Below are 14,305 nucleotides of genomic sequence, written 5' to 3'. Positions count from 1 at the left end.
TCTTTATTACAGCTCGAAAAACAGCGAATGAATTTCCCCCTAAACCTCAGGCTTTATATACATTATTTACACAATGAGTCCCTTCTGATTGGTTGATTCTGTTTCCCTCCTGGAGGCTGATTGGGCTGCTACTGCAGGCCAATCAGTTGTTGCATCCTAGGATCCTACTAGCCTAATAGGCTGATTAACTTCCTCCTGGAGTCTGATTGGGCTGCTCCTGCAAGCCAGTCAGGTTGTTGCATTCTAGGATCCTACCTGCCTATTGTTCTAGGATCCAAGCTTAGTACATAAGACTAGGCATGCCTACATTTCCTTAATAAACCTGCCCCTTGGTTTTGTAAAGGATTAAACTGAATTGTTAGGGAGAAATAACGAATGCTACTAGTAGACAGAAGATTGCCTTTTGTGGTACAGAAATAGATGATAGATGAACTGCAAAGCATATGGTGATTTGTTTTAAAGTGCACATCCTTTCCTGAATTCTAATTCGGATATGGATGTTTCACGGAGACTCTCTGTCTGACGTAGTGGAGAGTTTCATAATACTTGATCCCAATGCAAGGAGCCACATGTTAATAATAAGGGCCCATAGCCTAAAGTAAAACCTTTCTTTCATTTCCTGTGTCCCAGAAACAGTAATCTTAAAAGAAAAAGAACAATAACTAATATGCATGTGTTGAAAACCATGCGACAACCCTGTGATTGTAAAATGACCTTCTTTCGTTTTTGCAGCTTAAAATAAAAAATAAAAAATCACCGCTGCCTTTAGCTTTGTTGTTATATGTTGAAAGTGGTTTTGTTAGCTACAGCAGTTTCATTCCAAATCAGCCTCCTGGAAAATGCTGGCTTTGCAGGTCAAACGAATCATTGTAACATGATCCAAATGGGATTTTAGATTCCAAAATCTGCGAAAAGTTAAAATAAGTTGGGCATGTTAACTCCCTGGGTTACTTTAAAAACGCACCACTGTTAACAAAAGCATTGAGACTGGGAAATAACTGCACATCCTAATGGTCTTAGTCCATCCCAATCTCTGGCCTGCTTTCACCATACTGTCTGTAAGATTGAGATGATTATTCAGCGAGAATGTTTTACCCATGATAAGCCATCGAAGGCGAAAAACATGCCCATTCAGGGCTGATCAGACAGCATGGGGAAATGTTTCTGGGTTCCAAAAGTAAAGGTAAAGGACCCCTGATAGTTAAGTCCAGTTGCGAACGACTCTGGGGTTGCGGCGCTCATCTCGCTTTACTGGCCGAGGGAGCTGACGTTTGTCTGCAGACAGTTTTTCTGGGTCATGTGGCCAGCATGACTAAGCCGTTTCTGGCGAAACCAGAGCAGCGCACAGAAACGCCGTTTACCTTCCCGCCGGAGCGGTACCTATTTATCTACTTGCACTTTGACGTGCTTTCGAACTGCTAGGTTGGCAGGAGCTGGGACCAAGCAACGGGAGCTCATCCCATCGCAGGGGTTCGAATCACCAACCTTCTGATTGGCAAGCCCTAGGCTCAGTGGTTTAGACCACAGTGCCACAGAAACCTGGGGAAATCTTTATATAGGGTATGGGCAGGGCCGGATTTAGGTTTGACGAGGCCCATAGCTACTGAAGGTAATGGGGCCCTTTATATGTCCAGCTGTCCTTTGTCAACAACAAATTGTCACTATTTTTGTATTGAATATATGCTATATGGTAATTTATGGACCTAATAGATCTAATGCCATTTGCACATTAAAAAATATGTATTTTATCAAAGTAATTGTTGAACTTACATTTTGGAAATGTACATCCAGTTTTTTCTTTATTTTTTGGGGGGCCCCCAAGAGAGAGGGGCCCTAAGCTATACCTTGTTTAGCTTATATGTATATCCGACACTGGGTATGGGTGGAGCATGCCGTCTGCTAAGCTGACTGAGGAGAGGCCATGTCGAGAGGGGCATTATACAGGCCTACTCCAAAAATTGAAATTTCATGTGAAATCCCAAATCTCGTGGGATTTCACCTTGTGCTCCCAGTCATCACGATCAGGTGTGCCGACTCTAGGGGGTGGAGGTGTCTTTAGACCCCTCAATATTTGTTAGAAGGGGGGCCAGCCCCCCAATTTTGAGGGCCCCGGCATTGGGAGATGTGTGTGACGTCGTGTGTTGTGTGCCGGCTTCCCAATCTTGGGGGCAACCCGGTGCCTCTGCCCACAAGTCGCTCTTCTGAAAACCACTTCACTGTTTGCTCCAGCCGCCCTCAAAAGGGTTGGAGGGCTTGTGAGGAGGCACTGTCGCCCCTCAAATTATCATTTACCACACTGCTTCAGAGGTCTGGGGCCCCTTTCATTCTATTAAAGGAACCTTCTCCAACTTGGGTGACCTCCAGATATTTTGGGCTACAACACTCATCGTTCCCAGCGTCGGCAGGGCACCAGGTTGGTGAAGCCTGCATTAAAGAACGTTCCGGAGGAAGAATGCTTTCAGCTGGATTGTCTATGTGTTTATCATTATTTATTTGTACACACACACACACACACACAAGTATTTTTAACATATCATTTTCAACAATAATTAAACATACTTTTTCATCTTATTCAAATTTTTGACTTCCATCAATCCTGTCTGAAAATTTTCCAGTCTAATCTCTCAGTCTGCATTTCTATTACATTTCAAACTCATAACCAATATCTCTATCTTTTTCTACTTTGTAACACTTCGTATATTTCTCCTTACAAAACTTTTTGTAGTCCTACTAGCGTAATTTGTTGATTACAGTTGCTCTTCAAATAATTCATATACTTCTTCCAATCTTCTGTAAATCTCTGGTCCCGCAGGTGTCAAATCCTTCCTGTCATTTTGTCCAATTCTGCATAGTCCATTAATTTCGCCTGCCATTCTTCTTTCATCAGAATTTCTTCTTGTTTCCATTTCTGGGCTAACAATACTCTTGCCGCAGTTGTTGCATATAAAAACAATTTAACATCTTGCCTATTAATGTCCTGACCTATAATACCAAGTAAAAATGCTTCTGGTTTTTTTAAAAAATGTATATTTCAATATTTATTTGTTCAAGTCATCTCAAAAAGGCTCTCAGAACGGCTTGCCAATATATATATATATAAATAAATGTATCAATGTTAACCTGCGCACTAATCAGTTTACTCAGGAGTCAGTCTGTATGTGTGCCTGTGAGATTGCAGGCAAAAATGATAATTGTGTGGCACTTTCGCCCTGTGTGAGTGGTTAGAATGCTATACCAGGTAGCATTTTACATAATCCTGTCAGAGCCTTGATGTCTTTTTATCCCAGTACCCTGGGATGTCAAAAAGCCTGCTCTTTGTCAGCAGGGAATAAAAACTTGCTGACTGTGAGCTGGGCAAATCCGAAGAGGAAATTGGGAGTCTGAGTTTTTCTTCTTGGCATTGTTGCAGCTTTTCTTGCTGCCCTCTCTTTCTTTCTTTTTTTAAATTTCCCACAGGCCCAGCATTACATTAGATGAATAGTTTTGCTGTGCAGTCAGCAAGTTATTCATGCGGCTTTTCCAGCTACAGCAGGAGCAAGCGCTGTAATTTGCTCTTCAGCTGAGCATGTTGGAGCTTGAATCAAAACCATCTTCTCTGTGAAGTAGGCAGAACTTTCTAATTAGGAGACCGTATTTTTAGAAAATGGGGGAGAAGGAAGGAAACCATCTAGGTCAAAACTTGAGCCCATTGTGTAGAAATGCATTCTCGGAGGGGGGGAATGGCTAGATTGCAGGCGTTAATGCTTTGATTTTAAACTTCTCCTACCCCGCCTCCCCCAAAGCTCAGGATGGAAAAATATATAGAACCAAATAATAATTTTTTAAAAGTTATTTTTTAAAAAAAAAACCAGCAACAGCAACCAGCCTCTCAAAGGATCTGCTGGTTGCAAATACCTTGCAAACAATAGTTTGCATTGATACAGAAAATGCAGATAACTAGGGCTGCTTTTAATAAACAACAACAATAACAAATCTTACTTATTATCAACAGTGTATATGACATTTGGAAAACTACAACAGAGGTGGCCAATATGGTACTTTCCAGGTACTGTTGGACTACAGCTTCCATCATCCATCTTGGGGCTGATGGGAATTGTAGTCCAACAACATCTGGAGAGTGCTACATTGTTCAACCCTGGACTAACCTCAGCAAAAGACAGATCCCTGCTCCTAGGAACTTGTCAAAGGTGCTTCCCAGCCAAAGGAACGTACACGTTCGTTAACTCTATTGTTAAAGAGTTAACGAATTCACACACCTATCTAGTATCTAGGCAGCTGTTCCCAGGTCTCTACTTTATGGAGCAACGGGAGATCACTTCCTAACAGTTTATATACTGAGTGCTGTCCATGTAGAAAGACTGGGTCATTATAAAGAGAATTAGTGGTTCTTAATTGATCGGGGATTAGGTAGTGCTGTATTGTGTTATTTATGCAAATTGATTTTCTCTGGAGTTAAAGATCTGACTAGGACAAACCTTGTTATGTTGAGCTCATATTTTGCACAATTTGTACATGGTGTCTGATAATGTGTACATTTGTACATGGTGTTTGATAATGTGTGGTTTGCTATGCCTAACAACGGATAACTATTTAAATAAACCTTCCCACAATGGGCTGCATGCACGCAGCTGGAGACTATGCCTGCATGGCGTCTTCCTCTGCTCATCCCTTTTCAGTCCGCTCATGGTACTAGGAGACAGTGGTGCAGAAGAGGGTGGGGAGCCTGCCCTGCCCCTTCCTCCTCTTCTTCCAACCCATCTTGTGCTCCACCCTCTATCTCTGAAGCTTCCCCTGCCTCCGACTCTTCCTACCTGGCAGGAACAGTTCCCGACAAATCACTAACCCCTTCTCCAGCTCCCCGTCTCCTGGTGCCTGTCAGCATCCTGCCAGTCACCGACAGAACTTGCAGTGTAAATTGAGGCAGTGCAGGGGGCACTGAGGGAAAGAAGACAACAGAAAGGTGGGGAATGTATTGAATAAGAAGCAGAGAGTTTTGGTATCAAATGCTTCATTTCAGATGGCGCTAATAGTGCTAGGGCAACGTTTCAATGGAAGGATGTTGGCTTTGTGAAAGTTTTAGAAGGAAGAAAAGTAGCAATGTGTAGTATTCTACAAGACAACACTGCATCTGTGCTATCGTGTCTGAAGCACAGCACAAATATTTATTTTTCTGGACTCTGGTCAGGTTTTGCAGGATCTCTAGAAGAAACGAGTTCTAAAGCTGGGGTCAAATTCTTATTTGATAAACGTCCATTCTGATATGTTCAGGAGATTGTGATGGCAAGGAAAGGGCATTCAGATGTTTACCTGTTCTCCATGTTTTCAGCTCAAATGATACAAAATCAGTGGGGATGATTAAACTAATGAGTTTCCTCCAGGGGAAGCCCACGCAAGGATAATGGAACACACAAGTTGTGCGATGGGGCTTTCCTCCTCTGTGTCTCCCCATATCCCCCAAAGTGGTTCTGAGGGGGTTGGGCTAAAACCCAGGGTGACATGGGGTGGATGGTGGGTTCATTCCACCTAGCAAGCTGAAATTATTGCTCTGAATTAACAATGACGCAGTATGGGCTTGAATTTCCCCCTTACAATAGTTATTTTTACTGATCGGATCTTTTAAGTTGTGCTTAATGTGAGCCACCCCTCAGCCACAGAAATATGTGAAGCTGAATATTATTTATTTTGCTATTTCCTATATCCTCCTCCCCCTTCAGACTCTGTGACTCCTGTTTATTAATGCTTCAGGGATGTACTGGAATATAGAATGGAATTTGAGTGCTGGAATGATATCTATCTATCTATCATCTATCTATCTATCTATCTATCTATCATCTATCTATCTATCTATCTATCTATCTATCTATCTATCATCTATCTATCTATCCTATAGCTGGAATTCCACAAGGGAATTCTTTCTCCACCTAGATTTTATACAATCTGGTTTGCGCTGGAAGCTGAATGATAAGAGGGCTATCTTAAATGCTTACCGTATTTTTTGCACTATAGGGCGCACCGGACCATAGGGCGCACCCAGTTTTTTGGGGGGGAAATAAAGGGGAAAAAATTATTTTCCCCCCAGGTGCGGGGCTGGGGCGGGGGAAGCTCGAGCTTCCCCCGACACCGGCCCCCAAACAGGCAGCTCTCTGCAAGCCGTGGGAGCGCTCCCGCTGCTTGCGGAGAGGTCCGCAAAGCCTGGATGCGCTGAGCTCAGCGCGCGCAGGCTTCAACATGCAGGCAAGTCTCCGCAAGCAGCGGGAGCGCTCCCGCTGCTTGCGGAGAGGTCCGCGAAGCCTGGGCACGCTGATCTCAGCGCGCGCAGGCTTCAGCATGCTGGCAACTCTCCGCAAGCAGCGGGAGCGCTCCCGCTGCTTGCGGAGAGGTCCGCGAAGCCTGGGCGCGCTGATCTCAGCGCGCGCAGGCTTCGGCATGCAGGCAACTCTCCGCCAGCAGCGGGAGCGCTCCCACTGCTTGCGGAGAGGTCCGCGAAGCCTGGGCACGCTGAGCTCAGCACGCGCAGGCTTGGCATGCAGGCAAGTCTCCACAAGCAGCGGGAGCGCTCCCGCTGCTTGCGGAGAGGTCCGCGAAGCCTGGGCGCGCTGATCTCAGCGCGCGCAGGCTTCGGCATGCAGGCAACTCTCCGCAAGCAGCGGGAGCCCAGCACTGGGCTCCCGCTGCTTGCGGAGAGGTGTGCGAAGCCTGGAGAGCGTGAGGGGTCGGTGCGCACCATATGTACCATAGTGGCAAATGTCTTGGCTATATGTTGGATGATATATAACAAAACCACAAGGCTTTCATCAGCCTGCCTTGGATGTCAGAAGAAGCACCCGGGCTGGGTGTTTACAAGGCGGCACTTCTGCGCCAGTAACGTAGTGTCTGCATGAGTTTGACCAAACTGCGGGAGGCAGTGGAAGACAGGAGTGCCTGGCTTGCTCTGGTCCATGGGGTCACGAAGAGTTGGACATGACTAAACAACAACAGGCTGCTCGTGCCGCCACCTTCACTGTAGTCGGATGCATTGACCGCTACAAGCTGAGGAGCGCAGTGGCAGCAACTGCCGCCCTGCCCCCTCCCCTCCCAATGGGTCCCACTGACTATGCCCATGTGAGGCGATGGGCCTCTTCCTCTGCCCTGTCCCCCCCTTCCCCACTGCCTTTCCCTTCTTGCAGAATTTGGGACATAGTGAGGAACCGTGTTGGCCAAAGGGTATTCGTGATGGTCCTGGCAGTTTCGCGGCAGTTGGAGACCATGCACTTCCTGTCATGTGATGCCAAAGTGCATGTGGTGATTCCAGTGCACCTGATGTACAGGAGTAAAAATTTGTAATAGGATCTCATCTCACAGGCATTTCCTCAGTGGCACATGCCCTGGTTCGCCTGAGGTAGGAAACCTTTGAACTTAAGGTCACACAAAATGCAAATCTCTCCCTTTAGAGAGTTTTATGACAGTAAACTCCAAGCTACACTAGCCAGATCATTTCTGGAGTGGTTCACCGTGAGAGGCTTCATTCATTCGAGCCAGTGTTGTCCATATCTACTCATCTGTTCAGAAACTCCTGCAGATCTGCCTCTGAACTCCATGGCAGAAAATATGGGTCATTCTCTAGGACATAGGTCGATGGACAACCTATGGCTATCTGGATTTTGTTGGACTTCAGCTCTCATCAGCCTCCATCCAGCATGGCCAATGGCCAGGGATGATGGTGTCTGCAATTCAACAACATCTGGAGGGCATTTCTAGGGCACCCGCTAAGCTTAGGTAGAACACTCCTAACGTTCTCTCTCAATGAAATCAATAAAAATGCTTAATGATGGAATAATCATTTTGGCATATCCATGAATCTTAGCCACTAGAATCTCATTTGCAACCTCTGGCTCAGGCACATGGGTGGTGCCTTAGAGTGGCAATAGGATTATTAAACAGTATATCTCATTTCTTTGCACGGCACATCTGCGGAACGTCTTTTGCATAGCAGCTTTCACTTTGATTTATTTCTGCGCTTCTGGTTTGCTATGCACAAAGATTAATTCATTGATGCTTATTGCATGAAATTCAGAGGGGGGAGGTGAAAAAAATAGAGGAGAGCTTGTAGAAGGGAATGCAGCGGTGCCTTTAAGATAACTGTGCTTCCCTCACTGCGTCAGAGTTTAAATTCCCTGTGGACACGCCCCTGTCGGTGCTGATAGGTTGATGAGGCCTGCCCCTTGAGCGAGGCCCCGCCCAGTGCCAACAGCGTGGGAAGGCAGTAGAGGGGAGGATGCCAGTCTCTGATCCTTGGCCAGGTTGCACAGGGTCTGGCCATAATGCTGCCTACCAAATAAGGTAAGCAGACTTACGGTTTTCTTCTTTCAACTTTATTTAATATTTAGGAATATTTAATACAGTGGTACCTCGGGTTACATACGCTTCAGGTTACAGATGCTTCAGGTTACAGACTCCGCTAACCCAGAAATAATACCTCGGGTTAAGAACTTTGCTTCAGGATGAGAACAGAAACTGCGTGGTGGCACTGGGAGGCCCCGTTAGCTAAAGTGGTGCTTCAGGTTAAGAACAGTTTCAGGTTAAGAACGGACCTCCAGAACGAATTAAGTTCTTAACCCGAGGTTAAGAATGAATTAAGTTCTTAACCCGAAGAACCCAGTTCTTAACCTGGCCACTGTACTTTATATAGTTTTTAATCCCATTTTATTTTAATCCCATTTTATTTTTATCCCATTTTATTCTTAGCAGCAGCCTGGGCTGGTAGGTTGGGCTGAGAGTAACTTGCCCACAAGCTTACAATGAGCCACATGATTTTCAGTAAATTTGCACTGGTCTATCACTACATAATTACTCATTTCACATGTCCAATGAAACAGACCTATTTATCTGTTAACTTACCACATTAAAGCAGGATAACGGTGGGTGTGATTAACGACAGTGGTACCTTGGTTCCCGAATGGCTTAGTTGTCGAACAAATTGGCTCCCAAACGCCACAAACCCGGAAGTAAGTGTTCTGGTTTGCGAATGTTTTTTGGAAGCTGAATGTCCGACGCAGCTGATGTGGCTTCCAGTTGAGTCGAACCGACTCCCAGAATGGATTAAGTTCAACAACCAAGGTACCACTGTATTCCATGTCTGTAGCCAACACCAAACCCCTGTGATTTGGGACAGAAGTTGTATGAACATATCAAGCAGCCTTAAACCACAAGCCTGTGGTTCAAAGCATATGGCACCCCCCCCCCAAAAAAAATCCTGGCAACTGCAGTTTGCTAAGAGTACTTGTAGCTCTGTGAGGGTAAACTATAGTTCCCATTATTCTCTGGGGGAAATCATGTGCTTTAATAGCATGATGTGCCCACTGCCCAAGTGAGACTATGGGTCCCCTTAGCACACTGTGTGCTTCTCTTTTCATGGTTCCATCTCTAAATTTCTTCTCTCCATACCTTCAATCTTGTCAACTTTTCATTCAAGTCTTTTCACCTTCTCTCCATGTTCTTTTTTCCATCCTAAAAGTAATTGCTCTTGAGAAGGGTTGTGGATGAAGGTCCATTTCTCTAGGAAGTCCAGCTCACGCCAAGACATATCCTGTTACCTTTTGTATGGCAAATCAATTTAACGGCTAGGGGGGGGGGGAGATTCTTGCTTCTCAGATGTGCCTTAGGGAACAACGATTTGGTAGCCAGAAAAAAATGGCTACCAGTAATTGCTAGGGGCCTTCAGATCAGTGATGGGGAAAATGTGGTCCTTCAGATGTTGATTGGACTGCCACCCCTATTGAATCTGACCATTAGCCATGTAGTGTTGATAGGAGCTGGAATCCAACACAATCTATTTCCCTGTTCTTGCTTTGGATGAAGCACAGAGTCTGGAAACTAGAAGGACAGGAAAGAAGAATCAGTGCTTGCTTTTACTCTCATCCACCCCTGCTAATAAAAATGCTTTAAAAATAATAAAAAGAGAACATACTGGAGGACGTTCTTGGTAAGAGAATCTGGGTCATGTCCTCCTCTCTCTCTCTCTCTCTCCTCTGTTTCTCATATTCCCAGCAAGTTTGGTGAGCGATGATTCAGTCATCTTGGTAAAAAGCCACTGGGTAGGTCCTGAGTGAATTCTCAAAGGTCAGCCTCATTCGCTAATATAAGCAAGCAGAAGATGCTGCTGCAATCGCTGCTTGAAGAGAGCAAGCACAATGCTTATTACCCTCAGCATCTCAGCAGTGTTGATATTATATTTACTCTGAGAAGTTGCTTTGGCAGGAAGTCATAATCCGAGACAAACCCAAACCCAAATAAGTCCAAACAAATGAAAGGCTGGCCTGTTTTCCTTCACCGTGCAATAAGATAATTCCACCTAGTTATTAGCTGGCTTTTTCTGCCACCTAGCGGTAGCACACTAAATTCTTTAAATGAAATAACTGCAGAAATTCTCCACAAGTCCCAATTCGGGCATAGAATTGGAAGGGACCAGGAGGGCCATCTAGTTTGGAATGTGGGAATCTTTTGCCCAGTGGAATGGGCTTTAAATGTATGGTATGTACACAATCTACAGTTAGCAGCCCCAGCACAAGGCCTGTAACTTTGTGGTTTATTTGAAAGCGAGCTAGAGAACTTCTTTTAACTCAGAAACCTCTGTTTTTATTCTGAGCAACTTGGTCATTTCTGAAGGTGACACATTAAGTGAGCCATAGTCCACATGCCAAACATCAGAGGACAGAGTGTAACAGGAACCATGAATTATCCGCTCATGCTAGGCATCAGAGCTCAAACAACCGGGTTAGATTTTTTTTGTCGTGCAAGCCAAGAAGTGAGAGTGTGGGTAGGTAATAGTTAACAACACATCTGTTTCACTTTTGGTTGCTTTCACAATTGGCAGAATAGCTTTGCTCGAGTTAGGGTACAAACTCCAGGGCTGGATCTAGACACATAAAAAAAAAAAGTTTCAGGAAAACACGTTGTAAACCTCATAATGGGAAATCACATTGCCGAAAGTTGGAACTCCACAGCGCCACCTGGTGTTGCAGTGATATAACACATTTTAAACGCTTTTAAAAAACTAATGTAGATGAGTCCCAACTTAGAGCTATTGCCTTGCTTTTCTTTTTCAAAAATAAAAAATAAGCCATGGCTCATGGTTTGTACGCAGCAGGAGGCCAGGATCTATTCCTGCATGTGGCAAACAAGTGAAGAAGCACATGCACCTCATGAGGCGTTGTCATTCTGTTGACACATTGTGTTGTCACCGTGTAGTAAAATGAAGCCACTTACATTGCCTTCTGTTCTCCTTTCTTTTAGAACTAGATACTGAAGAGGTTGCCTGCACGCAGAATGGCCAGGTGTATCTGAACAGAGACATTTGGAAGCCGTCCCCGTGCCAGATTTGCGTTTGCGACAGCGGAGCCATTCTCTGCGATGAGATCCAATGTCTCGATGTGCTGGAATGTGAAAATCCACAGGTCCCTCCGGGAGAGTGCTGCCTTGTGTGTCCAAACACAGCCCGCAATGGATTTGAAGGCGCTATTGGTAAGATTGCTTCAAATGTGATAATCGGGGGCCAGTTGCATGCTGGGATATATAACAGCTTCACTTTGACGTGTACACACTTGCCTGAGTCAATGTGGCATGGGAGATGGGCACTTGTGCATACTCACCACACCCAGAACACCTAGAACAGGCACCCCCAAACTCATCCCTCCAGCTGTTTTGGGACTACAACTCCCATCATCCCTAGCTAACAGGACCAGCGGTCAGGGATGATGGGAATTATAGTCCCAAAACAGCTGGAGGGCCGAGTTTGGGGATGCCTGATCTAGAACCTAGGGAGCAGTGCAGTTGTATGTGTTTATGATTCATGTGGTCTTTCCTTTGCAGAAGAGGCAATAGTTAATTCAGTCCATCTAGGTAAGGATATGTTTGTATTGGTCTATTTCCAGTTACTTACAAGTTTATTCTGCCCTATTGCTGCACAAACCTCCTCAGTTGTTGTTGTTGTTGTTGTTGTCAGTGCTCCCCCCCAAAAGAATGTTTAGGGGTACTCTCATTTTGACTAAAGAAAATCACCATTTTGTAGTTCTAATCGGAAAAAATAAATACAGTACAGTGGTACCTCTGGTTACGAACGCTCCTGGTTACGCACGCTGCAGGTTAGGAGCTCCGCAAACCCGGAAGTAGGCGCTCCTGGTTGCGAACTTTGCCCCAGGATGCGAGTGGAAATCGCGCGCCAGAGGCGCCATTGGCAAAATCATGCCTCAGGTTAAGAACAGTTTACAGTTAGGAACGGATCTCCAGAATGGATTCCATTCATAACCGGAAGTACCACTGTAAAAGGACAAAAGTACAAAGATTCACAAAATGTTTAAGGGTATGCGTACCCCTGCACCCCCCCCCGAAAAAAGCACTGATTATTATTATATTAAAACACATATATTCAAAAGTTACCATACAGCTTTGTCCATTGCCATAATATCACAGAATAACCACTTCAATCCTTGGTCCTTTGTCGCTGTCCTGTCGGCTTGCCAAGTACCCTCAATAGGAACCCAACTACCAATCTGATTTTTGCATATTTTAAAACGTTTTTTCTCTCAGAATACCCATTTCTAGAAGTGTTTTCCCATCAAAATATACATTTTAACACACGCAAAATTGAAAATAGTGTCAGGCAGGACTGGCCCACACACGAGGCCAGGCTGGTAGGGTACACTAGAGGCAGCAGACCCTGATGGAGATCTTTCTCTCTCCCCGCCCCCCTTGTTCCTGATGTAGATTTCGCCTCACCCCTTCTTCCCTGGTGGGATGGGGGGAGGAGGAAGCCATTTTGGGCTCCACCTCAGGTCTCAACATCTCTTGGGCCAGCCCTGTTGCCGGGACATACAGAAAGCGCAAAAGCCAGGGGGATAATTCAGTTATGATCCACACTTTAGTCTAAGATGTGTGGTTCAGATCAGTTCAGGCTGAAGGAATTCACAAAGATAAAATGGCTCAAGCAGACTTAAAGGTAAAGGGACCCCTGACCATTAGGTCCAGTCGTGGCCAACTCTGAGGTTGCGGCACTCATCTCGCTTTATTGGCCGAGGGAGCCGGCGTACAGCTTCCGGGTCATGTGGCCAGCATGACTAAGCCGCTTCTGGCGAACCAGAGCAGTGCACGGAAACGCCGTTGACCTTCCCGTCGGAGTGGTACCTATTTATCTACTTGCAATTTGATGTGCTTTTGAACCGCTAGGTTGGCAAGAGCAGGGACTGAGCAACGGGAGCTCGCCCCGTCGCGGGGATTTGAACTGCCGACCTTCTGATCGGCAAGTCCTAGGCTCTGTGGTTTAACCCACAGCACCACCCACGTCCCCAAGCAGACTTAGGTGGAGATATTACTATGCACCATGTGTGAATATGGTGGTGGTGTTGGGACACATTTTGGTGGAGTAGAGGCTGGCCCATTAAAGTGAGTGAGGCATGGCCCCATCAATCTCAGTCTGTCTTCAGCTAGCCCACCACCCCACCTGCCTTCTTACTAAAAACCAGTCCAGGGGCCAGCACCTTCTCCAATAGCATACCCTCCAACATTCCTCCGATGAAAACACGGATGTCCTATTCCATAATACCCCACCCATCTGACTGGGTTGCCCCAGCAACTCTGGACAGCTTCCAACATATATAAAAACATAATAAAACTAGGCCCAGTATTCCCGAAGGAGCGTCTCCACCCCCATCGTTCAACCCGGACACTGAGGTCCAGCTCCGAGGGCCTTCTAACAGTTCCCTCACTGTGAGAAGCCAAGTTACAGGGAACCAGGCAGAGGGCCTTCTCGGTAGTGGCACCTGCCCTGTGGAACGCCCTCCCTTCAGATGTGAAGGAAATAAGTAGCTATCCTATCTTTAAAAGACATCTGAAGGCAGCCCTGTTCAGGGAGGTTTTTAATATTTAACACTGTATTGTTTTTAATGTCAAGGAAATAAGCAACTATGTGACATTTAGAAGACATCTGAAGGCAGCCCTGTTTAGGGAAGTTTTTAATGACTGTTGTTTTAATGTATTTTAAATTTTTTGTTTGAAGTCACCCAGAGTGGGTGGGGAAACCCAGCCAGATTTTTTTTTTTGGGGGGGGGGGTAGAAACAAATTATTATTATTATTATTATTATTATTATTATTATTATTATACAGGGCTGCCTTCAGGTGTCTTCTAAATGTTGTATAGTTACTTATCTCTTTGGCTTGGGGGGTCACATAACTCCATACCCTCCAATGTTTCTCTGGTGAAAATAGGGATGTCCCAAGGAAAAGCGGGACCTTCCAGAATCAAATTTTTAAAAAATGGGCCGGCCCTGGAAA

General features: G+C 45.4%; 1 protein-coding gene across 2 annotated transcripts in view; it reads left to right on the top strand.

The window, feature by feature from the left end:
* Positions 1 to 14,305, top strand: part of COL5A2 (collagen type V alpha 2 chain) — a 170,176-nt gene that overhangs the window by 58,864 nt on the left and 97,007 nt on the right. For both annotated transcript variants that reach the window (XM_077917254.1, XM_077917251.1), the window contains one exon: positions 11,272 to 11,499. In XM_077917254.1, the coding sequence (XP_077773380.1) occupies positions 11,272 to 11,499 (228 nt within the window). The remainder of the gene's footprint in view (positions 1 to 11,271; positions 11,500 to 14,305) is intronic.

This window comes from Podarcis muralis, chromosome 1 (genome assembly GCF_964188315.1).
Source record: "Podarcis muralis chromosome 1, rPodMur119.hap1.1, whole genome shotgun sequence".
In the NCBI taxonomy this organism is placed as follows: Eukaryota; Metazoa; Chordata; class Lepidosauria; order Squamata; family Lacertidae; genus Podarcis; species Podarcis muralis.
The sequence above is the reverse complement of the archived record's forward strand: the minus strand, read 5'-3'. Positions and strand labels throughout refer to the sequence as shown.